The sequence below is a fragment of the Zootoca vivipara genome, chromosome 12 (assembly GCF_963506605.1).
Source record: "Zootoca vivipara chromosome 12, rZooViv1.1, whole genome shotgun sequence".
Taxonomy (NCBI): domain Eukaryota; kingdom Metazoa; phylum Chordata; class Lepidosauria; order Squamata; family Lacertidae; genus Zootoca; species Zootoca vivipara.
In genome coordinates this window covers 15,470,076-15,497,863 of record NC_083287.1, presented here as the reverse complement: position 1 = coordinate 15,497,863, position 27,788 = coordinate 15,470,076, and the positions used below count along the sequence as shown (strand labels likewise).

The window sequence follows — 27,788 nt, the reverse complement described above, 5'->3', positions numbered from 1 at the left end:
CTACTTACGAATTTTTAGATAGGGTTGCTTCGACTTATGATTTTTTTTCTCCCAATGCATTCCTATGGGATTCGACTTACAAATGTGTGTTCGGAACACATTAAATTCGTAAGTAGAGGTACCACTGTAAGTTAAAATATATCACAAAATTCCCAGAATTGTTTAGATTAAAAAAATGCACCTTGGCAAATCGGCACAGTTTCTGGCCAAAAAAGGTAGCCCATAATTGTCTTACTGCTAATGTATATTATTACCCAATTGGTAACAAGTAAACCCCAGCCGGCAACCATCTAATTTTGAAGTCGTCTGACTGATGAAATGAGCAGAGGAATCTATTGCTAGGTGAGTTGTATAAAGGACCACTTTTGGTTATCCGTTTTAACACAGATTGAGGAAAGGCCGTAGCTCAGTGGTGGACATCTGCTTTGCATGCAGAAGGTGTCTGGTTCAATGCTTGAACCCAGGGAAGGATGCCTGCCTAAAAGCAGGGGCCGGACTAGATGACCCTCGTGGTTCCTTCCAACTCTACACTTCTATGAAAAAGCAGCTCTTCCTATGTTTTCTACAACAGTTCCTTCCCAGCAAGCCTACAACTAAGCAAGGTAGGTTAGTCAAAGACAGGGCAAATCCCTTTTCACATATGTAGTATAATTCAGGAGTTCTGAAAGCTAAGGAGGTATTTACATAATAAATATCTTTATGTATCTGAGAATCACGGTTCCCCGAGGCTGTGCATCTCCCCATAGCCCAGGCTGCCAGTACAATAACTATTAAACTTTTCTGCCTAGGTTTCGCTGCTTCCAAATATCCTTGGTTCCAGGTTTTGCCAAGAGAAAGAGAGAGAACCTTGTAAAAGGAGATAAGCCAACCAAGAGTTGCTCTCTTAACTGCCTTGGGAACCACTCATAGTTTCCAAGATACAGTTTGGCCTTGCTGCTATAGATCAATTCTTCTGTTACAAGAATAACAATCTAATTTTATTCCGCAGTTATGGGTCACTTTATTATGGCCAGCTGATAACGATAGGGAGAGAAATGGCTTCCTTTATACCGCAAAATAAACACCACAATAATTGCTTAACAATAGCATGTAACGATTTAACAGTTCAGCATCCCTCCAAACCTTCCCTTCCTAGCTTAATCTCCAAAAGGATTGCGGAAAAAAGATTAATCTTTCTGGAAGTGGAAAGAAAAAGTTTGAATGCTTGGCAAAGGAGGCAGTCGATACGTTTTCATTTTCTGCTGTGTGACTGAGGGAAAAGAGGAGGGGGATATCATTTGTGTTGCTTTTGATCTCCATCTAGCGAGCGAATTAAGAAACTGCGCGCATGGCTGGGATAATTTCACAATGGACCTGTCGTCTCTACAATAGGATTGGGGTCACTTTTCAGCACATCCAGTGGACTCCCTTGAAAGACTGGGTGTTTTAAATGTTAAAACCAGTATCTTCAAGTATCAGATGTCCAAGATATTTTGGGTAACAGAAGACAAAATCACAGGAACACAATTTAGCAAAAGTAAAAGCAATTATTGATAGAGACACATATGAGGCAGCAGAAGAATACAATGGACTTCAAACAACACAAGCCAAGGCCACCAAATGAACACAAGCCATTATGTAAATAACATTATAGTTCTTCAGATATGCAAGACTTGCACCTCTTTTCCAAATACCAATTGGAGACTATTCATGGGTGACAGCTATTAACCCCTTATTCAATAAATTATATATTCTAGCTCTTTCTTCCTTTCAGGAAAACATCACTCCTGTAATTCTTGCTAAGATTCTTTGACATGCTCCTGGCCATTTCAGTGCAACCAAAGGGGTTGTTACTCCAAACACTGTGGTCCAAAAATGAGTAAGCTTTCATTCATAGAAGAGAGGTGATTTTTTTTTAAAGCTGAGTATGTCAGCTCTTGTGTTTGATAACATTCTTTTTCATGCAAAAAACAACAACCCTGCTGCAAAAGCTGGCTGGTCAGGTGTGATGGAGAGATCAATAGGCAAACTATGTGTCTGTATGGGGAAGGAGAAGGCAACTAGCTCTCTATGGCTTCACATGGCTTTTCCCCCAAGTCAGGCAGTAAAAAGTCTATGCTGGCTAATGTTATTTCCACCATTTGAAAACAGATGCATTTGTAAAGAAATGCCCAGTTAGAAATGGGTACGCTGCATCCCAGTACATCCTCAAAGTTTGCCTATATTATCCTTTTAATGGAAAAAACTTAAGTTCTTGAGGGTCTCTCTTCAGGATCTGCCCTTGCTTAAGTACATGAAGTCATCCTTACAAGGGCTTTTTTCCTTAAAAAAATGTTTAGGGGTACTCTCAGATTGACTCAAGAAAACCACCATTTTATCGGGGAAAATAAATACAGTAGTTGCACAAAAGTACAAAGATTCACAAAATGTTTAGCGGTATGCGTACGTCTGCGGCCCCCCGCTCCGCCCCCCAAAAGCACTGCATCCTACCCAAGAATATTGGCCCTATACAATTGCTGTGTGGAAATACATCTACAAACCTTAATACATAAATAGGAGAAAACTTCAGTGACCACTACTGTGAAGGCATCTTCAAATAAAAATTCTGTTTAACAGGCAGAGAGGCAAATATCAGATCATGGACACCCTCTCCTGTTTAATTTTACAAAACCTAACGTTTTCTAAAATCTAACGTTTTCTAAAATCTTCTTACCTTATCATGCACCCTAACAGTGAATGGGGCGGGGATACCTTCAATCAGCACTTTTTTCTGTAAGAAATGCCTACCCACAAAGTCCTCCTTTGTATCTCTGCATGAGTCACTGTTCTGGATATGTCTTCTGCTTTGAAGGAAGGGGGGGGGGACCCGGAGACTACCTCTCTGCAATGGCGAGCAGGCTCCCTTAAATCCAAGAAATTCTGTTACATCACTAATTGGGAGTGAGTGAATAATCCAGCCACTCTGATACAAAGACAACAGAATTAGCCCTCTTTGGGAGAGTGTGGTAGGAAGAACGCAATGCCAGATTAACAATGAATGTAAATATGCACTGGGCAGCCTCCTTTGGGGCTTACAGAAGACTTTAGGGACTTATTTTTTTTCCCCTGTAGCCCACTAATGTGTTCTCACGGGATACAGGTGGCACTGTGGGTTAAACCACAGAGCCTAGGGCTTGCCGATCAGAAGGTCGGCAGTTCGAATCCCCATGATGGGGTGAGCTCCTGTTGCTTGGTCCCTGCTCCTGCCCACCTAGCAGTTTGAAAGCACATCAAAGTGCAAGTAGATAAATAGGTACTGCTCCAGCAGGAAGGTAAACAGCATTTCCGTGTGCTGCTCTGGTTCGCCAGAAGCGGCTTAGCCATGCTGGCCACATGACCCGGAAGCTGTATGCCGGCTCCCTTGGCCAGTAAAGCGAGGTGAGCACCGCAACCCCAGAGTCATCCATGATTGGACCTAATAGTCAGGGGTCCCTTTACCTTTACCTAATTTGTTCTCACACATTTGGTGAAATTAGGCCCTAACTGATGTCTTCTGATCCTCTTTTAACAACTTCATCCTGCTGGCCCCCATCTTGTAAATGCTATACTTGTACTTGTACTCAAATATAGTCAGATCAAATTTACTAATGTCCTGGGCAATCTTTCATGCAAAATGAGAAGTTTATGATACACCTACTGAATTTATACCTGCTAACAACCAATATTTGTAGGCACTTTTCTCAGCTTCAATAAGTAGTAGACCTTTCCTATTTTACCAAAGCCATCCATTAAAAAACGTATTCTTACATAGGGATTTGTGTCCTATTACTTTACTCCTAAGCACCCTTACTAGTTAGCAAATCTAACTGAACACAGTCTCTCCCTCTCTCTCTCTCTCTAAAAGATATGAATTAAAGACTCAGAATGCTCCAAAAATATATAACCCAGTACATAAAGTATCATATAACAAGCTGTAAATTATTCTCTGGTAGTAGCTTAGCTCCCCCCAAAACCCAGATCATCCTATAAATGCATCAGAGGGGAAATATGCTGATGTTTTAAAATATATATTAAAAACTGGAGCAGACTTTTCTTTTAGATTAAGATTCGCATGATTGCACCAAGAAGAGATTAACAACACAGCCCTGCTCACTAATTAGAAGTTTAAATACATTTCTGTTGTACTGGTGCCCCCTGGTGGCCTATTCTTTCACTGCTGGTTAAGACTGGTTTGATAAATGACACGTGTGTGTGTGTGTGTGTGTGTGTGTGTGTGTGTGTGTGTGTGTGTTAAAAGATGGGGTAATTTGGATAAAAATAAAAATAAAAGGTTTTTGGCATATTTCCTGTAACAGTTCAGTTCATCCTCATTTAAAGCTGATGGAATTAAGAAGATAATTATGTGATGAGGAAAGTAAAAGGAAGAAAGGGGGTGGGGAACTGAGAAAGGCTTTCTTCCTTCAGAGACATGCTGGGATATAAACAGTGATACCTTGGTTCTCAAACTTAATCTGTTCCAGAAGTCCGTTCGAAAACCAAAGCGTTCCCAAAACCAAGGCACACCTTCCCATAGAAAGTAATGCAAAACAGATTACTCTGTTCCAGACTTTTAAGAACAACTCCCTAAAATAGCAAATTTAACACGAATTTTACTATCTAACAAGGCCATTGATCCATAAAATGTAAGCAATAAACAATGTACTGCAGTCACACAATCAATCAGTAGCTGAACTGGGTTCCACACAGCCACAAAAACAAAGAGCCGCAAAAACAAAAATGCAAAATAAATTGCAAAAACAGACAGACCTTAGTGTAACCCTCAAAACGGAGCACGTTGAAAAATGTTCGCAAACCAGAACACTTACTTCCGGGGTTGCAGTGTTTGGGTTCCAAGTTGTTTGAGTACTGAGACGTTTGAGAACCAAGGTACCACTATATTGCTTTTTTGCCAGCAATGGATACTATGCGCCTTGCAATTTCTTTTTTAATTTTTGTAAAACCTGAGCTGCAACTGCTTTAGGCTCTGATGAAGTGGAAGAATTCTGAAACACACCGACTGGATTACAGTGATTGCTATCTGTTGGTGCAAAAGCCACTTGCCTCTGGTTTTATTTTCCCTGGCATTTTGGTAAAAGTACAGCAGTGATTCCATGCTTCATACATATATGGCTGACTGGCAATGAAGGGTTGTTGTAGCCAATGCTAGTCCTATTCACAGCAGACCCATTGAAATGGATGGACCTAAATTAGTCATAGTCATTAAATTCAGAGGGTCAACTTTGAATAGGACTAGCATTGGATACAAGGTGACCTGCAAGAGACGCGCCATTTTGGCTTAGAATAAACATTATGATTAAGGATTTAAGAATTCCTTCCTTGATATTGCTACAGCAGAGAATGAGAAGTCTCTTGCAGAAGGTTGAAGCAAAATCCTTAGCATGAAAGGTTTAAGGAGGGTGAAAATACTGTCCTCATATTTTTGTGAAACAGTTTGCTGCAAAGAATGAACTCTGTCAACAAATCACTGCAGTTGAGAGATGGTCATGTATTGATGGTTGCAGAATTGTGGATTGCTCTTAACGCTTTCATCACTGAAGTAAGAAATCCGTCCCTTGAAAAGGAACCATTTTCTCTAACAGAATATATAGTCAATCCCAATGAAGTCTCAAGTGAGAAATGTTTAAGGAAAAAGAAAACATTCTGATGGTGCTGAGGAGAACAAAACAGATTGAAAAGTTAAACAAAAGTTTGTGATGACTTCGTTGTAGAACTGGGGGTGGGTGGGGAAAAAGATCCTACAAAATCAGCTTTGGATTTATTCCAGGTGCTTTTGGTAAAGAACACTGAAAAGGCAAAGAAAGATGACAGCATCCAAAAATTACTGAATATGTACTCAGAGGACATTGATTCTGTTGTTTTTAAAGATGAATTGTGACACTTCTTGCATTTTATCAACCATATAGGCCAGGGGTTGGCAAGGTTTACCGGCCATGGGCCAGATCACTCCCACGGAGATCGTCCGTGGGCCAGACTGGCACAGCACGATGCTGGAAATTGCATCTGTGCATGTCCACGGTGCCGAAGATTGCTTCTGCGCATGCCCAGATGCTGAAAATCGTGCCTGTGTAGAAGCGATTTCCGACGTCTTGACATGCGCAGACACGGTTTCCGGTGCTGCTCAGCAAGTCCCCGCAGCACGCAGGGGACTCGCAGAGTGGGCGGCTCAGTTCGGGAGCAGCTCGTGGGCCAGTAAAACGGTCTTCGTGGGCCGCAACCCGCCCATGGGCTGCACGTTGCCGACCCCTGGTATAGGCTTTATATCTCCCATGGCACTTTACAAGCTCGTTATTGGTGGTTTGAGTGCCAAATTTCCAAATGTAGGGACAATTTATATGTTTTTTAACATTACCCACATCAAACACAACTGGTGAAAGGCTAAAAAAATTACTTACTTTCTACTGCATCTCGAGCATTTAACAAGTTCAACAAACTTAGCAATCAAAAGTTTTCTACTGCATGATTTAAATTATGACAAGCTAATCACTGATTTTGTGCAAATGTCAAAGATAAGATGTAAATATTTTAGGGATGCACAGGAATATTTGACCCAAATCTTTGATTTTCATTCATTTTGTTCCTTTATATAAATTTTCAGATAAGTGTTTTCTTTTTACCTCTCTATAGGAGTGGGTCATTAATTAGAACCTCCCCCCCAAAGCTATTTAATATATTGTACTAGTGGAAAAAAGACAACCAATGTTATTAACTAATTCTTAGCTCTGTCAAAGGTTTGGACATAGTCATGTCTATTTAGATGAGCACAGGGTCCTTAGGACTGTAAATCTGCCACTGCAGTTGGTGGTGTAAAAATATTTTCCTTAGGCTTAAAGAAGAAATATCAATGATTACTAAGAATGCTCATTTCTATGTCATAACACATAGTGCTTATGGTTAGGAAATGGCTGGAATTCATTACAGTGGTACCTTGGTTCTCAAACGCCTTGGTTCTCCAAATCCGAAAACCTGGAAGTGTGTGTTCCGGTTTTCAAATGTTTTTCAGAAGCCGAACATCCGATGCGGCTGTCGGCTATTGTTTCCAGTGCACCTGCACCAATCAGAAGTTGTGCCTTGGTTTTTGAATGCTTTGGTTTTGGAATGGACTTCTGGAACAGATTAAGTTTGAGAACCAAGGTACCACTGTAACAAGAATTAAGGTCGGAATGCAAGATGCTCTTAAGTAACAATAATGAACTGGCTCTTAACAATGAACGCTTAATTTTACATGTTAATGGTAATGCTGCTCCGACAGACTGAGCAAATAACAGCAGCTTCCCCCCGCAAACACACAACCTTCCCCTTCCCTTCTAACTTGGTCTTCTCCAGCCTGGTTCCCCCCCAGATGTTCTGGACTACAACTTGTGTCTTTGCTGACAATTGGCCATGGTGGCTGGGGCTGATGGGGGGGCTCTGTTTAGGGAGCCATTTTTGATGAGTGACAGCCATCTTTCCTATGCCTGATGTCAAATACATATACTGTACCAGGTACAAGAAAATGCAGCTGCTGCAAAGGAAGAAACAGGCGTGTACATTTGTAGGCTTTTAAATTTTGTGCCTTTTCCTGTCAACCGGCAGGAAATGGTAACTTTTGCCCACAAAGCATTTTTTTTGGGGGGGGGGTTCTGCAAAGGAATAATCAGGAATACACTTTGAGTGTGCTCCTGGGTCTTCCTTACTAGCCACGACTTGATTTCAATAATAATTATATTATATATCCCTGCCCCTGGGTGTTTCTGTAGTCAGCATACAAGGGACTCCTTGTGTGGGTGGATGATGGAAGCCAAATTTACCATCCTCACACAAAAGTGTCCCAAACGCACAGGAAAGCATTTTATTTTCTAGAACGTCAGTGAATGCTTTTCTTTTCTTTCTGATGGGGCAAAGTAGAGAAGTCTCCTTAGGGACATTATTGGGGAGGAGACAAAAACTGCCCCCTACTCGTTGATAACCAAGCTGGTCTCCGTCAGCAGAATCCCAACCTGTTCCTTGGTAAAAGTACGACAGAACACTTGAAAACATCTTTTATCATATACAGGTAGAGCAATATAGGAATGAACTCTCATGGCATGTACCTAGATCTGTACAGTGGTACCTCCAGTTACGAACTTAATTCGCTCTGGTGGTCTGTTTGTAACCCCAAACTGTTCTTAACATGAAGCACGCTTTCACTAATGGTGCCTCCTACTGCTGCCGCAACTTCCACTCACATCCCGGGGCAAAGTTCGCAACCGGGAGCATCTACTTCCGGGTTAGCGGAGCTCGTAAGCCGAAGCATTCATAAGGAGGGCGGTACGTAACACAAAGTTCCACTGTACTGAAATAACTCAAAACACAGTATATTTCACAAAACACTGGTCTTCAGGCCAAAGACAGGAACAGGTCACACACACTAATTGCAATTTATAAGGGGCTGAGTCACTTCTACAATCCATCGCTATTGTGCAGGATTTGTCTTCGTAAAGTGTATGAAAGAACATATTTCAAACTGATAACATTTCACAGATGAAGGAAAGTAATGTTTGAATTTCAGCCCCAGACCCACAAATGCATGACACAGAGCAAAACACCATCTTTATAGGTCACAAACTACCCTTCCTGTTGGGTTTAATTGCGTAATTCTTGTAAGTGAGAAGAAGCTAAAATTCCACCAGGGGGCATGTACAGTACTAGCAAAAGCAGCTCAAGGTTTATCCCACTATCTACAAAGCTACAGAAGTTTCAATGCAACAGTAGTTTTCATCATAAGGTTAGCGAAAATTATTGTCATATCTGCAAACTGCTAGCCGTTTAAAACATTGGGTTTCCATCTGCCAGGTTATAATTTTGCACAGACAGAAATGCTTTCCTTGTTTCTTACACCTGCATAATCATGCTTATTCAACGCACCCTGTCTAGCAAAGGGATTCATGATCGCAGTCATCTAATTGCTCACAGCTAATTGCAAGTGACATAAGCTCTTAAGGACAAATACTGATTACATCTAGGCTTTATCATAGTCACCATATTTATTTCATAAGGTAAACCAACATATATAAAAGACACGCTGAGCCCAAGTGTATGAATCAGTGCTTTAAGCACTTAACATCTTTTAAGGGAACCGGACCATCTACTGGGATTAGACACTCATAAAATTATTGGTGCCTTTTAAATCAACCTGAGACAGCCAGTTTAAGTTAAATGTGAAGCTCCAAATTGTACAGATTTGCTCTGTATGATGTCAAGAGGGAGACAGGGAATAGGCTCATCCATTTTGGCCTCAGGGTGGCCAAAAAAAAAAAAAAACAGGCAGTCAAATCCAGTTGGTTCTCCCCACTTGGACAAAGAAGCTAAGACATGAATTGAGGAGTACAGATAAAATCCACAAACAGCAACAGGGACCACTTCTTTCCATGTGAAAAGAACAATGAAAAGCAATGCATTCCATCATTTTAAGAAAACTTTACAACAGGTAAATAGATTAAATCTGAAGTCCTAATCCCATTTACCTAGGTGCATGTCTTACTGAATTCAATAGGATTTGCTTCTGAGTAGAAATGGCTAGGATTGGAGTATTAGTGTATAAAGGCTGCCTGTAAACAACACTTCAGAAACAAGAAAAGCGGAGAAGCGTCTGTATACATCAATTAATATGTAAATAATGTATACTGCAAAGCCATTTATGTATCAATTTACGCATAATGTGTTCATGATAAAAGGTAACCTTAATTGTACATACCTACATTCAAAAGCCTTCTATGCTGCAACAGGGGTTGAACAGGCAGCCTGAAGGAAACTCACTTACTAATCCATTCTCAATGGATTCCTTTTACATCTCTAGTCCTTCAAGATGAAGTTGTGATATCCACTCCCACCTGTGCTAGCCAGCCTGACCAACGGTCAGGGATAATGAGAGATTAATCCAGCCACAGCAGAATCTAATATCCAGTAATATAGGACCAGAATGAACTACACATGTGCTCTGCTGTTGAATTGCAGCTACATTTGGCTTTATATTTGGCTTATAGCCACTTTGGCTTTATATTCCAAGTGATTATACAGCAAATATTAAAGATAGCAGGAGGAGGGGTGGCTGAAACGAGGCACAGTAAGCAGTACAAGCTATTCCGTATCCTGCTTATTGCAGATTTTTCTTCTTCAATTAACTTGATGTTCAACACCTTTTATCAAAAGAACCAGTTGCTAAATGTCCCTCCCCCCTTTCCTCAAGCTCAGGCATTTCCCATCATTAATAAAGGTTACGAAAACAAACAAACACCTTTGCTATGAATTCTACCCCATTCTGATTTCTAATTCCATTTACAGGCCGTACCACCTAGCCATGCTTACTAATAAGTCAAGTCCTATTGAATTTAATGGGGCTTACTTACAGTTGGGATTTCAGACTTAAGCTTCCCCCGCAACCCTCTTGTATTATCCATGGATAATGCAGAGCAAGTTCCAAGGACAATGTTAAATGTCTAAAACAGGTAATGAATGCTCTGTCTAGACAATGGATGCAGGCACAGTTGTTCATCTTCGCTCAGGTCTGCCATCTGTTAGCAGCTTTGATAGCAAGCGGAAGGCTTGTATAATGTCTGCATCTATTATATTAATTAGCCTTGTCTAAACTGAGATCGCTGCAAACTTTAGAATCCTGCAGGTACCTATCTAGGTTCAAAATAACACTCTGAAGGTGAACCAGGCTTGTGAGCCCGTGGCAAAAGCAGGTTTCACTTTTATTCCAATGCGTATCAGGAACATGAATCCTCAACCCAGTGTACAGAACTGTGATTGCCAACTTCTTCCCTCCTGATAGGGCTCCTGTGCCTTTAAGAGCTAGAGGACAAGCAGAAATCCAACAGATAAAGTTGTTATCAACACACTGCATACTGGGGAAAGCACCACCTGCTGAATTTCTGTTTGCCACACAACTGGCGCTTTTTTCAGTTCCGGCCCCTCTCAGGTGGGCGCCATTGCCATTATAAGAGAACAAGGGAGGCGTTCATGGAGAGTTCTGGCACCTCTTTCTCTAGAAAACTAGCGCTGCACACAACTGTTTAAAGCGCAATATCCAAGTCAGAAATCCTAGGAACAAAATATGGTACTCACATGATTGAGCTTCTCCCAGAACTCCTGGCCTTTTTCCATGTTTCTCAGACTAGGTGGAATGTACCAGAAGCAAATATTTGCATACTCCGGCTAAAGGAGAGAAACAGTTTGAAGTTTTCAAGTTGCATAGGAAGAAAGTTGGCAAATCTACTCATTTTGTACATCTACGAGAGTCAATATAGGAAGAGGGTAAATCCCACCTCATCCATGACCTTAATAACGGGCCTGCCCTGCCAATCTCATTAAATGTAATTAACTGCCAACCTCATTTAATATTTCTTTATAGCAACACAAAGGTTGACCTTTTACTTATTCCAGGTCTTTCATTCACCCGTAATTGCAGCGTGGGATTCCATTCTTTCAAGTAATATGTGTGTATACGTGTATGTACTAAAAAAAACCAAAAAACCCACCCACACAAGAATTAAGAATGAAATTCCCCTCTCTGGCTGGAACGAGACACATCAAAGAAGCCTTTCAGTTTAAAGCGTTGTAGATTTAAACAGGGAAAACAGGTAGAGAAAAAGGGGACTCCGTGTTGCCATCTGGTGGCACAACGTTATATTGCACATACAACGCATATAAATCGCTTTTTCTTCACCAGTCTAGCTGAGTCCTCTATCAACATTTTTGCTGAAAATATTTTGTAAAGGAACAATGGGAGCTGCAGCACATTTCCTCCTGCACATAGTTTTTTTCTGAACACTTCCGATTAATAAAAGTTGGCGGGGGCGGAGGGGGGGGGAGAGAGAGACCATAATGGGCGAGGGAGGGAAGTATCTACAGCGCATTGTCATTTCCCCCCTGTGTGAACACTACCTCAATTACAGTTCTAATCTTCCTCCCAAGTGAGTAGAAACTCCCAGCTGTGCTAAATTCTTTCATGAAAGGGCACTGGTTCTTTTCATAATATCATTTTCTGCCTTCCTTCAAAGAATGTATTAAATACGGTTTAATCATCAAGGAGAATACAGTTGTCAGCAGGAAGAGATCAGCAAGAATGCCACCTGCTGCTATGAAATGAGATGAAGTTAAAGCTTTTCCTCTAGCATGAACTGGGCCCAGGTATGCTATGCATAGACGTGCTCTTGCTGAATACTGAATTTAGTTTTCAGGGAGAAAAAGGGAGAGCCCTATAACCTATTTTGCTGGGCACAGAGAAGCCGTTGGGTCATTTGGACTCAGACTTCCTGCCATACTAAGTAAAGCTTGTTCCGTATGGAGCAAGCAATCTGGGCCTATTCATTCAAGAAGAATTCACACTGTCAGTCTATGTTGTTAAAGTTTTATTTTGTTTGCTTAGTTCTCGGACAGCAGCTCAGTTAGCTGTAGAGCTTACATTCTAAAGGTGTGCTCTCTCGGAAGCAATCAGGCTGATGATATGAAATATAAATTCAATAAATAACAACAACAACAACAAATACTGCCTGCATCAACTAGCTTTGCACCACCAGTTGTATATACACAATATTTGTATAGCACTTGGCACAAACCTCCAACAGCAGTTGGAATCCTTCTCTCTTCTTAATTTCATCCACTAGGTATCTGCAATTAAACATAAAGATATACATGAATACACTAACTTTTGAGTTTTAAGATCCTGTCAACTGCCTACATTTATGAATATGAGATGCATTGTTAAATATGTGGTTGGTGTAAATTGCTAAGCCTGATCCTTAGCTACAAAATTTACCATGCCTTGCTCAATGTATACACTCATATCTAAAGAATATACATTTGCTTTGGGCTGAAAGACACGGAAATAATTCTCCAATTCTACTCACCATACCAACACAAAACTGGTCCAGGAATTACAGAGAATTTATTTGCCTGAAATGACTACTGTATGCTTGGTGGGGTTTGCAAATGGAATTATCGGTGGGCCCTGCTTATTGATCCTTCGCGATGGAACTCAAAATGATGCAATGGTGACTGAACATTTCTGCAGAATAACTTAATATTAATTTCCTAGGTACCCAAAGTCTACAGTCATGAGGAGGTGTATTTTATTTAAGGAGAAAGAAGGGAAAGGATGCAGGGAGTATTCTATCACATTCTTCTACTAGAAGTAAAAATGCTCCTGGCATTCAGTGTTGCAACAAATGACTGCAAAGGCGCTCCAGTGATGGACAAGCACCTGACAATTTCCCTTTTATTATTAACAAGATGTTCATTTGGTTAACGTTTAATATATTAAAACAACCTATTTACATACCTGCCAAGTTCCTGCTAGGAAAATAAGGGACCGGACCGGAAGTAGCAGACCGGAAGTAGTGCTGCCACCATTTTGGAACTGGGCGGAGCATGCGCAGAAGCGACTTTTGATGCTGCTCTCCCCAGTTCCAAAATGGCCACCACGCTGCAGCCATTTTGGAACTGGGCAAAGCAGCATCAAAAGTCGCTTCTGAACATGCTCCGCCCAGTTCCAAAATGGCCGCCGTGCCAGAAAACGTTTCTCTGCATGTCCAGAGACTCCAGACATGCAGAAGGAGCCTCCCCCAGCTGGTAAGTAAACCGGGGAAAAACAAAAAAATCCGTTTTTCCAGCTGGGAACAGCTGGGGAAACGGGGGTTTCCCGGGGAATACAGGAGACTTGGCAGCTATGCCTATTTATTCACAAGACCTATATTCCATTTTCTGCTGCTTTGTGTCTCACCCCACCCAAAATTGCTCATCCCAAACTGCTACCTATTACCTGCACATACCCCAACGGATATCAACCTGAGGAGAAGAGCTAAAAGAGAACTACAACATGGTGCCACCCTATTATATAGGGATATATAGATAGATACCGTAGATAACTATTTTATCATAATTTATTGTTTCGTGTAACCCAAGAAGCAAAGTATGTTAAAAATGGATGGCCCCAGTATGTGGTCTGTTCTTCACATCATGGCAGAAACAGTATTTTGTTTTTTGTTTAAATCAAAATACAGCCCCACATTAGCCAAAGAACGAGAATAACAAAGCAAAAACCGAAATTCCTATGATGGCTACATTCAGAGCATTTCCAGGGAGATGCATGGTGGGGGAAGAACAATCTCTTCTAACAAGAATTAATCGTATCAGCCAACTGTTCCTGAACGGTTGTGTTGGTATTCTAGCTAGCTAAGGCTTAATAGTAGGAATATTGCTTAGTAACAAGCCTAACAGACACTACAGTATGTCTATATAGGGCCTCTGACTCAGCCTCCCCCCTTCCGCCCCCGCTTCTTTGATGTAACTCTTAACACCTAAGTAGATTTACTGCCTGTAGGACCAAGAATAGCCTGGCTGGGTATTCCGTCCCACTGCCCAGTTCTGTATCTCCCTCCTGCGCTAGGCAATACCGCCTTGATTCCTCTCTCCAAACTTATGCTACCCTTCTTTTCACCTTCCCCAATTCCCTTTCTCTTACCACACCACTTAACCACCTTTTGCTGTGCCAGCAGCAACCCACAATGGGGCCTACGTTTGCCATAGAAAGATGGGGGGCTTATGAAATATAATTTTTAAAAAATCATAATTGGTTGGTCACGATAAATTTGATGAATAATCAGAGGGGAAGCAAGCAGGAGGCAGAGTCAACATTAAGTCCATGCAAAACTGGAGTCCAATAAACTCTATAACCATTGTTGTTTTTTTATGGGGAGGGGACTAGCACACGTCCCATTTCTGTTCTATTGTATTTTTGCAGTATGATATTATATATATATATATATATATATATATATATATATATATATATTCATTATATTATTCCTGTTCTCTGACTAGTGACTTAGTTCTGCACTAAGGCTGTGCAGAAACACAGTATGAAAAAGGAGCCACTGCAGTTTCCCCTGGGGGACTTCTTCCTGCCATCAAAATGAATGGCAGAAATACTTAGCAGTGATTCAGTTGCTCATCCCGTCATTTGCCTTGCCCTTTCTCCATGCTGCAAGCAGGGAGTCTGGTTGTTGTTGGTTTTTTAACTACTGCATGTACGTTATTTGACTAAATGTGAATTTTGAACTACTTTCAATTTGTGGAGGACAGAAGAAATATTCAGTGGAATAATGTACGTGTTATTGCTTTTGTTGGCATCTCTGGCCTTCGGGGGGTGAAGTCAAACTGCTGCGTTAGCAGCACTGAAGTGATGTTCCACGGTGTGCAAGCTTGTGTGATATGCATGGAGGTCCTGGGTTGCCCAGATGACAAGACCCTCCCTCTCAGCCTCCCTGATGTGGTCCAAAGGAAAGCAGAGCAAGATGTACGCGTAGAGCTTCAAATATTTAAAGAAACAGACAGCCTGCCTTCCCTGCAGGGAGGTGGGTTTATGAGATCACACGTCCCAACCTATCAGCAATGAGCACAGCCATTTTCCACAGTAAACATACAGAAATCATTTCCCCTGAGCTTGATCAAAGGCTGCACAGAACCAGGTGAGCGGACTTCCACAATAGCCTTTCCCTTTACTGTCCTTTGGTGGCCTGGCTTTCACAGCATACCCTCAAGCACAAGAAGCAAAGGATGAAGTCTGAAGAAAATATGTAAAATGAAATGCAAACTAGTTTAGAATTGTTCTGCACTTTCAGAATCATCCATATATACGGCAGTAAGGAGATTTTTATCAAGACTGCCCAGGGAGTCAATGAAAGGAACACTCTACAGAGTGTTGATGTCAGAGCATGGGGAGTTGACAAGATGTTTATTGTTAACAAGACTTGCGCATGTGACTTCTTCTTCTTCAACGCATATCCATGCAACCAAGATTGCCATGGGGAACTGTTGCCACTAGCACCAACACTGTCTAAATGAATGCACTGTAACAAAAACGATAATTTCAACTCATGCTTATCATTGCATTAGTATCATTACAACCTCCAATTGCCTGGAATGTTCTTTTTCATTCCTTCTCAAAACACACTGCACAGAAGGTTGCTATTATTCACATTGTGCAGACCAAAAAAGAAGAAGAAGGCAGGGCAAGCACACAACCAAGGAGTGCCACAAGCAGCGAGGCAAACATAGCTTTGGAACATATTGCTCTAAGCTCAAATTAACAAGAAGGTTTCTGCAGCACTGCTACAAAGCTCACAAAAAGTCTCCTTAGGGATCGGCTGAGCCCTCTGTTGCACTTATCTTAAATGCTAAGGTCTTGTAAGGAAAATGGCTCAACACAAGTCTCGGGTCTTCCATCTAAAAAGAAGCTATGGAGCCCCATACTGCCCAGAAAGCAGGAAAAATGCTAATAAATGGTGAAGGTGCATTGATGGTGCAAGACACAAACCACACTGCAGCACGTGTTTTTTTTTTAAATTAAAAAAACCTTTGCAGTTCAGTCTGGCAATGGAAAAAAAATTATTGACCTCAAAATATAAGGTCAGTAGGCTAGCTCCAGAATGAAGACAAGTCTATATTCAGGGACCTTGAAATATTATCTCTGCAGCATCAGAGTGAAGCTTACTGTAACATATCCGGAAACATGCAGTACAGTTGGTCATGTAGCTAACCAACCTGGCTTATTGCCCAGAGAAACTGATGTTTCAGCTGTAAAGACTTGGTGCCTAATGCTCCAGAGCTAGCTCCTATGCTGAATATCGCTGCTGGGTCATTATCAGATGAAGGCAATCTTCTTCTTTGGAAAACAATGCCACATTCGCTTAGATACACCACTGGCTAAATGCTAACCATCAAAGGGAAGTATTGATCTCAACAGGATCATTAATCTGTATATTCTTAGCAAAGTGAACTTGGGGAGAGTGACCCTGATGAGCAATTCTTTTGCTGGTAGGGGGAATCAACCAACAGACTCTGAATATACACAGGATAATAGGATGTGCCTCAAATGGTTTGTTCAGCAGGCTTCAAGGACATCTATCCAGCAAAACCACAACGGCTTTGTTTTTCAGAGTATTTGCCTCTATAGAACTTCATCTCTGACAGAAGAGTTCATGGTAACATTCTAGCTGAGTCTTTTCTGCAGCTGTAATCCTGGAGGAAGGAAACCAGGGTATTCCCAGGTGAAATCAGAAACCACAGGATTGCTTCTGTAATTCTGTGAATGTCCCGGGGAAATACATTTTGGCACCTGAGGCGAACCACAACTTGACACACACACACCCAGGACTAGTTTAGTGTGATGGAGGTGATGGTACAAATCCAGACTTCTAAACACAACTCTGACACTCACCACCCTGTAGCCCCCACACAATGAAGTACTAAAAAAATCTAGGCATAGTGCGCCCTCTGAAACTTTCAAGAGGTTACATATGAATCATGGTTTATAAGACTAATATTATAATAACTGAACATGTGTCAATTTGCTTCAGGACCTCTCATTTTCCCAGCTATACTTTCACATTAGGTAAAGGTAAAGGGGCCCCTGACCATCAGGTCCAGTCGTGTCCGACTCTGGAGTTGCGGCGCTCATCTCGCTCTATAGGCCGAGGGAGCCGGCGATTGTCCACAGACAGCTTCCAGGTCATGTGGCCAGCATGACAAAGCTGCTTCTGGCGAACCAGAGCAGCGCACGGAAATGCCGTTTACCTTCCTGCCGGAGCGGTCCCTATTTATCTACTTGCACTTTGATGTGCTTTCGAACTGCTAGGTGGGCAGGAGCTGGGACCGAACAACAGGAGCTCACCCTGTTGCAGGGATTCGAACTGCCGACCTTCTGATCAGCAAGCCCTAGACTCTGTGGTTTAACCCACAGCGCCACCTGGGTCCCTTCACATTAGGTAGGCTTGCCATATTTCAAAAAGGAAAACACCAAAATGGTTGACCTTTTTTAAGGAAAACGCCCAAAAAATCCACAACTGACGCCTGCAAGAAGGCAGAGGAGGCGAGGCAGCATGGCAGCACCCACTGCCCGCCCCACCCTCACCATTTACCCTTTCTGTGTAATAATGCTGCTGCCATAACTGCTGCCATAACTCGTTCCCCCAAAGCCCAATACCCACCCTGGATGGGTATTGCTGCCCTCTGGCCATTGCTGCCCTGCTCTCTCTGCGGCTCCCCTTCAAATCCGCTCTCCTTTCCCGCCGCTGCCTGCAAGGACCCTGCGAAGCCTCCTGCAACCATAGAGTCGCCTCAGGCTGAGAGGGGGGGGTGGGGGAGAGCCTATTCTGCTAGGGCTAGAGGCCGCCCAGCCTCCCTGGATCACAGAGCTCAAGGAGAGTGAAAGCAATGCTCTCGCTTCGTTTCTGGAATCACACACACACACACACACACAAGCCCACGCTGCCTCCCATTTACCTGCAGGAGGCGGTGGGAACCGTCAGGCAGGAGTGCTCACACCTTGTTGGCTAGGCGGGCAGGCAGGCTCGGAGATGTAAACAGTGGGTCCAGGGCCCTGGGAAAGGCATGCTAGGTGCTGGCGCTGCAAGAGGCCGCCGTACTCAGGACACTGTGCTGCCGCCACATGCTAAAGTGGTTCCCCGACGGAGGGGCTGCGCAGTGCCAAGTGAGGGAGGCAGCAGCCAATGCCAACAGCAGTGGTGCCATGGGGGGCTTGAGCCCTCACCGTGCACTCCACGGAAAAAACCTGGAAAAAGATTCCCCCCAGACACCATTTTAGGTATCCAATTTCTGTACATGTCCAGAATTTTCCGGACGTACGGCAAGCTTTCATTACGGCACTTAGTAAAAATACATGTTAAGCTTAACAGATGGATCTTATCACAACAACTAATCTTTTCCTTAACTTGACATGGTTTTATACACGTGGTGTCAAAACCTTCAGAATTGAAAGGCAGTACCTGGCTAACGCAAGGGCTCTGTTTACTCTCTCCTCCAGGCCAGTTGTGCCCAGGGCCTTCCAGGTCATCCAGAACTTGAACGCATCTGCTCTTCTGCTGCACTGGATCGATTTGTCACCTGTGTCATAGCTGACGTCATAGAACTTGTCTTGCTGGAACAGGTAGGACGCGTTGGCAGAGTAGCATCGCTTAAGCAAGTCCTGTTATAAGAGGCAACATGAGATGAAGCAGCATGAGTCTTCCCTTTACAGTATTCACGACAGGTAATTAAAAATGCTGGAATGCAATAATGCAGCTGATGCTTCCTTTTTGTGTGGAGCACGAACCCTTTAAGTTCTGGCTTTGCTGTGGGAGCTACAGTTTCAAAATAGAAGCCATGGTTACCAAGATACCATCAAAGTGATGAGCTCAGCAATGCCAACTCTTTTGGAAAAAGGAGGAAGGTTTAAAGGAAATGAATTTGGGTAGTTGGTGGCTAACTTATCTCCATCTGTATTAGGAACTGAATTTCACTCCATAAATTAGTAGGACCTTGACTTTATTCACAAAACAGACCTGCCGTAATTTAAATTTAACGTAAGGCAATGGGCGCAATTCTATAATTACTCGGCGCATTCAATCCCTACAAACCTTGTGCTTGAACTGCACTATCCAATTCTGCATCTGTCCTATAGCTGGGAATAACTGCTGTAAACTCTTTCCAGAAACTGACTCAACAATAGCCAAGGAGCTCCAGGAATCTGTATTTAAAACACAGACACACAACATCTCAGGCCAGGATCATTTTATGTTTGTCCCCCCCCCCCCCACTGTAATCCTATCCTCACTTACTTGAGAGCAGGCCCCATTGAACTCAGCAGGGCTTATTTCTGAGTAGACATATACAGTGGACGCTCGGGTTGCGAACGTTTGCAACCCGCAGCGTTTGCAACCCGCAGCGCCGCACTTGCGCATGCACAGGTCGCAATTCGGCACTTCTGCGCATGCACAAAGCGTGATCAAGCACTTCTACACATGCACCAAAACCTGGAAGTAACCCGTTCGGGTATATCCGGATTCGCGCAGTGCGCAACCCGAAAAGACACAACCTGAAGCATCTATAACCCAAGCTATGACTGTATAGGATTGCACTGTTAAGTAAATTGCTGCTGAATCTTGTTCTAGGCTACATGAGGTTTCTTTCACAATCCTCAGTGGTTTATGGGCTTCAGAGACAAATGCACGGCCACATGCTCAAAGGTTTTCCACATTAGCACCTGCACCGCTGGGCAGTGAAATGTTTCTTTATTACCATGTGCAGCCTCTAAATGTTATCATATAACTCTCTCACTCCGCACCATAAAGATACACTCAAGTAGAGCATCAACTCTGATCTCTCTCTAAAATTCTATAGTGCTTCACATTTAAAACCAGGCGGCAGGGAGACGATTTTTATTACACAACGATTCCAGCTTTAAAATGGAATTATTTCACTCAGTGATTCATTGGCTTTTTACTCCCCAAATTAATTCCATAGAAAATGCCATTGCAAAACATCTGAGTGGTGAAGAGCACCGGAATCTTAAACTGCAATGAATGTGCCTTGAAAATGAATTTCAGGAACACCACCTGCAAAGAGAATGCAGGAGGAATGGGAAACACAGGACTAAAAGTACCGTAAGAAACTGAAATGTAAAGGTGAGGTGTCTCAATAAACAGTCAATATAAAGCCTCTGGATAGCAGATACTTTCTATGCAATTTTTATTGGTTTCAGAAGGTCTGTGTGGTGGGGAGGGAAAGGTAAGAGGTGGAAACATATTAAGTATCCTCAGGCACTTTCAGGCGAATAGCAATTCCAGAGACTCACACGCAGGGCTTTGTGACCTTGTGGTACACGGTATGAACCACTTTTGAGGGGAACCTGGGTCACTCACTCCAGCTGGGAGAGCTGGGAGAGGGCATGGATGGGGAACATCTGCCTCCACAGAGTGGAAAGAGTTGGGTTTAAGGCCAGCTTGACACTCGGCAGGGTGGGCTAGCCCATGGCTTAGGAGCGTAAGAAGCTTTTGGGATTTTCCTACACATGGTCTAATTCCCCTGATGCAGTTCAGAAAGTTTAATAAGTTCTTAAGTGCTGAAGTTATAAAGCAGGCATTCCCAAAGTGCGGCCCTCCAGATGTTTTGGCCTACAACTCCTATGATACCTAGCTAACAGGACCAGTTGTCGGGGAAGATGGGAATTGTAGTCCAAAACATCTGGAGGGCCGAAGTTTGGGGATGCCTGTTATAAAGGGCTGTCACATGGAAGATGGAGCAAGCTTGATTTCTCCTGCACCGGAGGGTAGGACCCAAACCAATGGATTCAAGTTACAAGAAAGGAGATTCCGACTAAACATCAGAAAGAACTTTCTGACAGTAAGATCTGTTTGACCAGGCTTCCTCAAACTCGTCCCTCCAGATGTTTTGAGGCTACAATTCCCATCATCCCTGACCACTGGTCCTGCTAGCTAGGGGCCATGGGAGTTGTAGGCCAAAAACATCTGGAGGGCCAAGTTTGAGGAAGCCTGTGTTTGACAGTGGTACGGACTTCCTCAGCAGCTGGTGGACTCTCCTTCCTTGAAGGTTTCTAAGCAGAAGTTGGATGACTATCTGTCAGGGATGATTAGTTGAGATTGCTGCATTGCAAGGGGTTGGACTAGATCAGGCACCCCCAAACTATGGCCCTCCAGATGTTTTGGCCTACAACTCCCATGATCCCTAGCTAACAGAACCAGTGGTTGGGGAAGATGGGAATTGTAGTCTAAAGCACCTGGAGGGCTGAAGTTTGGGGATGCCTGGACTAGATGATCGTCAGGGTCTATTGCAACAATTCTACAATTGTGTGAAAGTGGCTCTAATTTATCCCACAATCGGTGTCTTTGCCTCTTTATTGCTCATCTCCTAACGCAAAACATATGAGTAGTGATGAGCACTGGAATAGTAAACCACAATGAGTGTGTCCTGAAAATGAATTTCAAGGACAGCAAAATCATCCAATATAGGTATGTAAAGAGCAAGCTGAAGGAATGAGAAACACAGGGCTAAAAATAAGCTACTCAGATTAAAAGGTGAGATGTCTCAATTGCTATGCATTTTTTATTGGTTTCAGAAGTTTTCTTAGAATTCTGACAGTCTAACCTTTGGTATTTTCTCTCATGGTTGCACAGATTGTTGGAAACTGAGAGGCCAGAAGAAGAAAAAGAAAGGCCCTCCCACCCCCACCCTCAAATTATAACATTTTATAAACCTAGGATTTCTAAGACTACGTCTTGAACTCAACCATTAGGTTTAGGAATCTACAGATACCGTGTTTCTCATATTATAAGTCATGTCTTATAATCTTTTTTTCTCAAGAAAATAAGCCTATGGCTTATTTTCGGGGGGTGTCTTATTATTTTTTTAAAAAATTACAGTATGGTACCTCCCCTGTCCGGCGCCCGGAACTGGCTGCTGCTGCGCTGCTGGGCGCGTTGTCGGTGCTTCAGCAGGGCACGCTGCTGGGTCCCACCGGGTCGGGGCTTCACGCGGCGCGCGCTGAGGCTCTTGCTGGATCCCGGCTCGGAGCAGCGCGCGCTGCGGCTCTTGCTGCGTCCCGCCGCCGGGTTGGGGCTTGGAGCAGTGCCAGCGCCAAGCGCCAACCCAGCGGCGGGACCGGCGGGACCTGCAGCGTGCGCGACAGGAAGAGGAGGGACCGGCGAGTGGCAGCCGCGGCGGCCAATGAAGGCTCGGCCGGGTGTTTTTTGTCATTGTAGCTGCGTCCCGCTGCGTCCCTCCTCTTCCTGTCGCGGCTCGGCGCCCGGAACTGGCTGCTGCTGCACGCGTTGTCGGCGCTTCAGCAGGGCACGCTGCTGGGTCCCACCAGGTCGGGGCTCCACGCGGCGCGCGCTGAGGCTCTTGCCAGGTCTCGCCACCGGGTCGGGGCTCAGAGCAGTGCGCGCTGCGGCTCTTGCTGCGTCCCGCCGCCGGGTCGGGGCTTGGAGCAGCACGCACTGCGGCTCTTGCCAGTCCCGCCGCCGGGTCAGCGCTTGGCGCGGTGCATGCTGCTGGACATTTTGGAGGGGCAGCAGCAGCCGGTTCTAGGCGCTGACAGGCATCTTCCTCTTCCATGGCGCCATCCAGACCCGCTCCCACCACTACGGCTTATTTTTGGGGTATGTCTTATATTTCTTCAACTCAGGAAAATCCTGCCATGGCTTATTTTGTAGGGATGACTTAAAATATGAGAAACACGGTAACATTCTAATAACTGTTGTGGACTGGTACGAAAACCTTTTCAGAAGAGAACCTCAACTGAGATATCAGCAGAGGAATCACTTTTGTGAACAGAAAATGTACAAAAAAACATCGATGAGACCTCCGGGTATAGGGCGGTATATAAATTCAATAAATAATAATAATTCCAGGTAGCTTCTGACAGATGTTTACTATGGGCCAGATTCAAATCTCACATCTTAGCCACTAAACTACACCAGCTCTGAATATCTGATTTTTGTGTTGATAATTTGATTAATCAAGGCTAGCCAACATAGTATCTTCCAGGTCACTGGCTGGGGTTGATAGGCATTGGAGTTCAGCAGAATCTGGACAGTACCCTAGACTACCTGTCGAGGTCTTAGGAATGTAATATATTCCCAGCGTGGTCTTCGCAGCTGGGTATATAAGAAGAGCCTGCTGGATCAGGACAATGACCCTTGGATCCTGTTATCACAATGGCTGACCTTTTTTCCAGCAGCTGGCATGGGGACACAGCACGGTCATCATAGCTAGAAGCCATTGATAGCAGTATCCTCACAGAATATGTCAAATCCTCTTTTAAAACCACCCAGGTTGGTGGCCATAACTGCCTCTTGTGGGAGTGAATGCTGTAGTTTAACTATGCACTGTGTAAAGAAGTAGCTCCTTTTACCTCCCTGAGTTTCCCAACATTTAGCTTCACTGCACGTCCATGAGTTCTAGTCTTGCGAGAGGGTGAAAAACTGTTCTCAAGGCAAATCTTAAAAAATGTAGTATAAACACCAACAATTGGAAAATACTTGCCTGCGAGTGCTCCAATTGGAGAACAGCCTTTACCAAAGGTGTCATGGGCTTTGAAGACACTCAAACTCAGGACGCAAGGGAGAAACGTGCTAAGAGGAAGGCACGCTTGGAATATCTACACCGTGATCAACTCCTGCCCGGCAACCAATGTCCCCAATGTGAAAGGATGTGTGAATCCAGAATTGGCCTCCACAGTCACTTACGGACTCATTGTTAAAACCGTGTTTATGGAAGACAATCTTATTTGGGTATGAGTGATTGCCAAAGAAGAAGATCACTCAGGGAGCCACTGGTAGACACCCCATGTTTCCCAAGTTGCTAAGTTCTGACCGCGGAGTCACAAAACTGGGCACATGAAAAAAGTGAGAAATGATACAGAGAAGAGCTTGAGAGAGTAAAAGGATGAGGGGAAGCAAAGTCTCCACATCAATCAGGTACGAATTCACCAAGGAACACCCAATGTTTTGACTATGAAATCCTGCACACATATGGAAGTATGGAAATACTAGAAGCACACAGGTCAGAATGGCAAGTTGTGGGAGAAGGATGCAGATTGATAACTGGGCAAGAGGTGCTGAGCAAGAAGTCACTGGAAGCATGTACTGTAGTCAGAAGGTGCTGGGGAGAAACAGAAGAGCTAGAAAAGAGAATTAAAGCCAGTAATGGGGGCGATTTCAATTCTGATTCAGCTCTGTCCAATGTTGCTTTTGGAAATATAATTGGCCTGCAAGCCAGTGTTCAGGTTAAAGATATCCTGCCCAATTTCCCAGCAGAGCGTGAAGGCTATAGAACCGCATACCAATTCATAATGATATTGCCGAATATCATCTCACAACGGAGCACACAATCCACTTTAAAATTGAATATAGAAGATGTCCACTGTGAACAGACAGAAAATAAGTTTAGCATTTGATGCCACTTTTCTGAACCTCTTCTTGCCTGTCTGCTGTTGGAAAGGGTTTACAAGGACTCTGACATTATGCCTAATGAAAGTGTCTGTATTTCTGTAAGTGAATGTACAGCCTTTAATCTGCATTACACTATAGCGCAGATAACTCTGTCAAGCTTATAATAAAACAGAGGGGGGAATATGTCAAGGCAAAACCTAAAACATATGCATACCAGACACAAGCTATTCAGCATCATGTACAGAACGCAAGTCCTGGATTGAAAAGGAGCCAATTTTCTCATCTTACGTCCATCTATGGGTACTGACAGGTTGGAGTAGAGGCTTCGTCTCTGTGTATCTCTCTTTTCAATATTCATCTACTAAAACATTTACAGTATACCCAGCATTTCCTTACCAAAGAAGCAGAGTGAATTAAAACAATCACTTAAGCATTTCTAAAACAATTCACAACAATAATAATAACTCTGAGCAGCTATAAAGCACTAAAACAGCACACAATATTAAAAGTACAAATAGCTTTTAATATTATTATTATTTTTAGCCAGACAGCTTCTGACAATTAAAGCTACTTCAGGAAGAGAGCAGCCATTTATAGTCCTAAAAGGTAAAGTTTTAACAATCCTTTAGGGAGGCCACTGGAGAGAGAAGAATGGATGTCAATCGGTCTTGTTCTAAATTTATCATCACTGAGGGAGAAGGTTTAAAAGATGCAAAACACCCATACACAATTTAACAAAAGAGCCCGCCCACCCCCTTTTCTAATCCAGCATCCCGATTCTACAGTGGCCGATCAGTTGCCTTTGTTGACCCAAACACGGCACATGATAGCAATATCCCTCTCCGACAGTTGTTGCACAGAAAGTGGCGTTCAGAGGTACCCTTCCCATCCTGGAGGCAGCATGTAGCCATTGTGACCAGAAGCCATGGATAACCTTAACTTCCACGGGTTTGTCTTCTTAGCCCTTTTTAAAATCCATCTATCCACCTATCTCTGCGGGTGGCACTGTGGGTTAAACCACTGCTTGCCGATCAGAAGGTCGGCGGTTCGAATCCCCACGACGGGGTGAGCTCCCGTTGCCCGGTCCCAGCTCCTGCCCACCTACTAGCAGTTCGAAAGCACGTCAAAGTGCAAGTAGATAAATAGGTACCACTCCAAGCGGGAAGGTAAGCGCTTCTGGTTCGCCAGAAGCGGCTTTGCCATGCTGGCCACATGACCTGGAAGCTGTACACCGGCTCCCTCGGCCAATAATGCGAGATGAGTGCCGCAACCCCAGAGTTGGTCACGACTGGACCTAATGGTCAGGGGTCCCTTTACCTTTTTATCCACCTATTACTACATCACATGGAAGCAAATTCCATCAGTTTAACTATGTGCTTGAATGTCAGGGACTGGACTGAAGGGGACGAGATGGAGGAGGAATGGTGGAGATCGCCGCCCCCCTTCTCCTGAAGCTTCCAGAGAAGAGGAAGGTAGCATTGAATTACAGCAGTGGTTTGAGGAAAGCCATAGCTCAGAGACAGGTGAACAGAAGTGTTGGGAGAAAGGAGGGGGGAGATAGCGCCAGTTGAGGCAGAGCAGCCAGCTGACACATTATCACTGGAGAGTATTTCTGAATCCCCCCTTCTCCCAGAACCCGCCATTTGTTGAGAGTGCAAGAGCAAAAGACTCAGAGACAAATAGCCCCTGGCTGCCACCGTAAGGGGAAGTGCTGTTGCTAGGAAGGGAGGGGGGAGGAGCTCAGTTGGAGCAACGCCATTAACGGGAGACAGACTGCCGTCCTTCGTTTCTTGCAGTGATGATTGAATAAACTCATTAAGTAAGAACTCTTCTTTGTTTTTCTATGCTTCTTGCTGCCACCGGGGGAGGGATAGAATTCCCCGAAGCCTGGCATTGAACAAGATAGATAGATCAATGGAAGTCTCTAGGAGAGTATTATCTATCTATCTATCTATCTATCTATCTATCTATCTATCTATCTATCTATCTATTGAAATATAGTAATATTTATATACCACTGTATCAGAAAAAAAATCACAGCCATTTACAGCAGTATGAAAACATAAAAACCGGTCGATAAAATAATAAAAAGTTAACAGCAGAAAGAAATTAAAAACAAACACCAACTGACCATTGTGGGGGTGTACTCTTAATTGCCTGGCAGAACAGGAAAGTTTTCAGTAGGAACTTAATATCCATGTGCAGTATGACATCTCACAAATGGGTGGCTTGCAGAACTCCACGAGCACCACAATTCTAAGCAATTTGTGTGACAACCTCCCTGATCAGGTGATTTTAACCAGGGTTGTCATAAGAGGGAAGAAATCTCTGCTGATTAAGCAAGGATTTTAGACCTTGATGCATCTAAGTTTGCATTATTTGAAAAATAGTTCTAAAGAAAAAACAAGACACATTCTCTATTTTCAGATGATGTGGCATGTATCACAGCAGGTAGCATCTTGGAAGAAGAACTTCTCTCTTCTCTCACACCCGGGAAGCAATGCCTCTCTTTATCTACACTTTTTAGAGCTGACAGGTAGGCCTTTTCATCTACAGGGTTATATATATACATACACACACACACACACACACACAGACAGACAGAAATAGTAGTATTACGAGATTTGCTATCGGGTTAATTGAGGACCCTTTCTTCAGTCAATCAAAATGTTTTCAAACAATTCACCTAACCAATTAACTGACTAAACATTGCAGCCCACCCCAACAAACTGACAAATAATTATGCATGGAAATGAAGAATGAGCTGCACTTCGCCAGCAAGAAGCAACTCATGTTCCTCATGAAGACGAAGGGGTGCAGTGGAGTTATTAACCATGGAATCCTGGACATGTCACCTGGAAGTTAAGTCCTTGTGTATTCAATGGGTCTTACGTTTGTGGGTTGCAGTATGAGGAGATGAGCTTGGAGCCACCAAGTCTTTTGGCTCAAATCTCACTTCAGCCATGAGCTCACGGTGGCCTCAGGGAAGTCCTAACCCCT

At 43.5% G+C, this 27,788-nt stretch overlaps 1 protein-coding gene across 2 annotated transcripts in view; it reads right to left on the bottom strand.

Annotated features, from left to right (window-relative positions):
* Positions 1-27,788, bottom strand: part of GADL1 (glutamate decarboxylase like 1) — a 92,734-nt gene that overhangs the window by 21,231 nt on the left and 43,715 nt on the right. For both annotated transcript variants that reach the window (XM_035130372.2, XM_035130373.2), the window contains exons 12-14: positions 18,825-19,024; positions 12,597-12,648; positions 11,104-11,193 (exon numbers count right to left, since the gene is read on the bottom strand). In XM_035130372.2, coding sequence (XP_034986263.1) covers positions 11,104-11,193; positions 12,597-12,648; positions 18,825-19,024 — 342 coding nt within the window. The remainder of the gene's footprint in view (positions 1-11,103; positions 11,194-12,596; positions 12,649-18,824; positions 19,025-27,788) is intronic.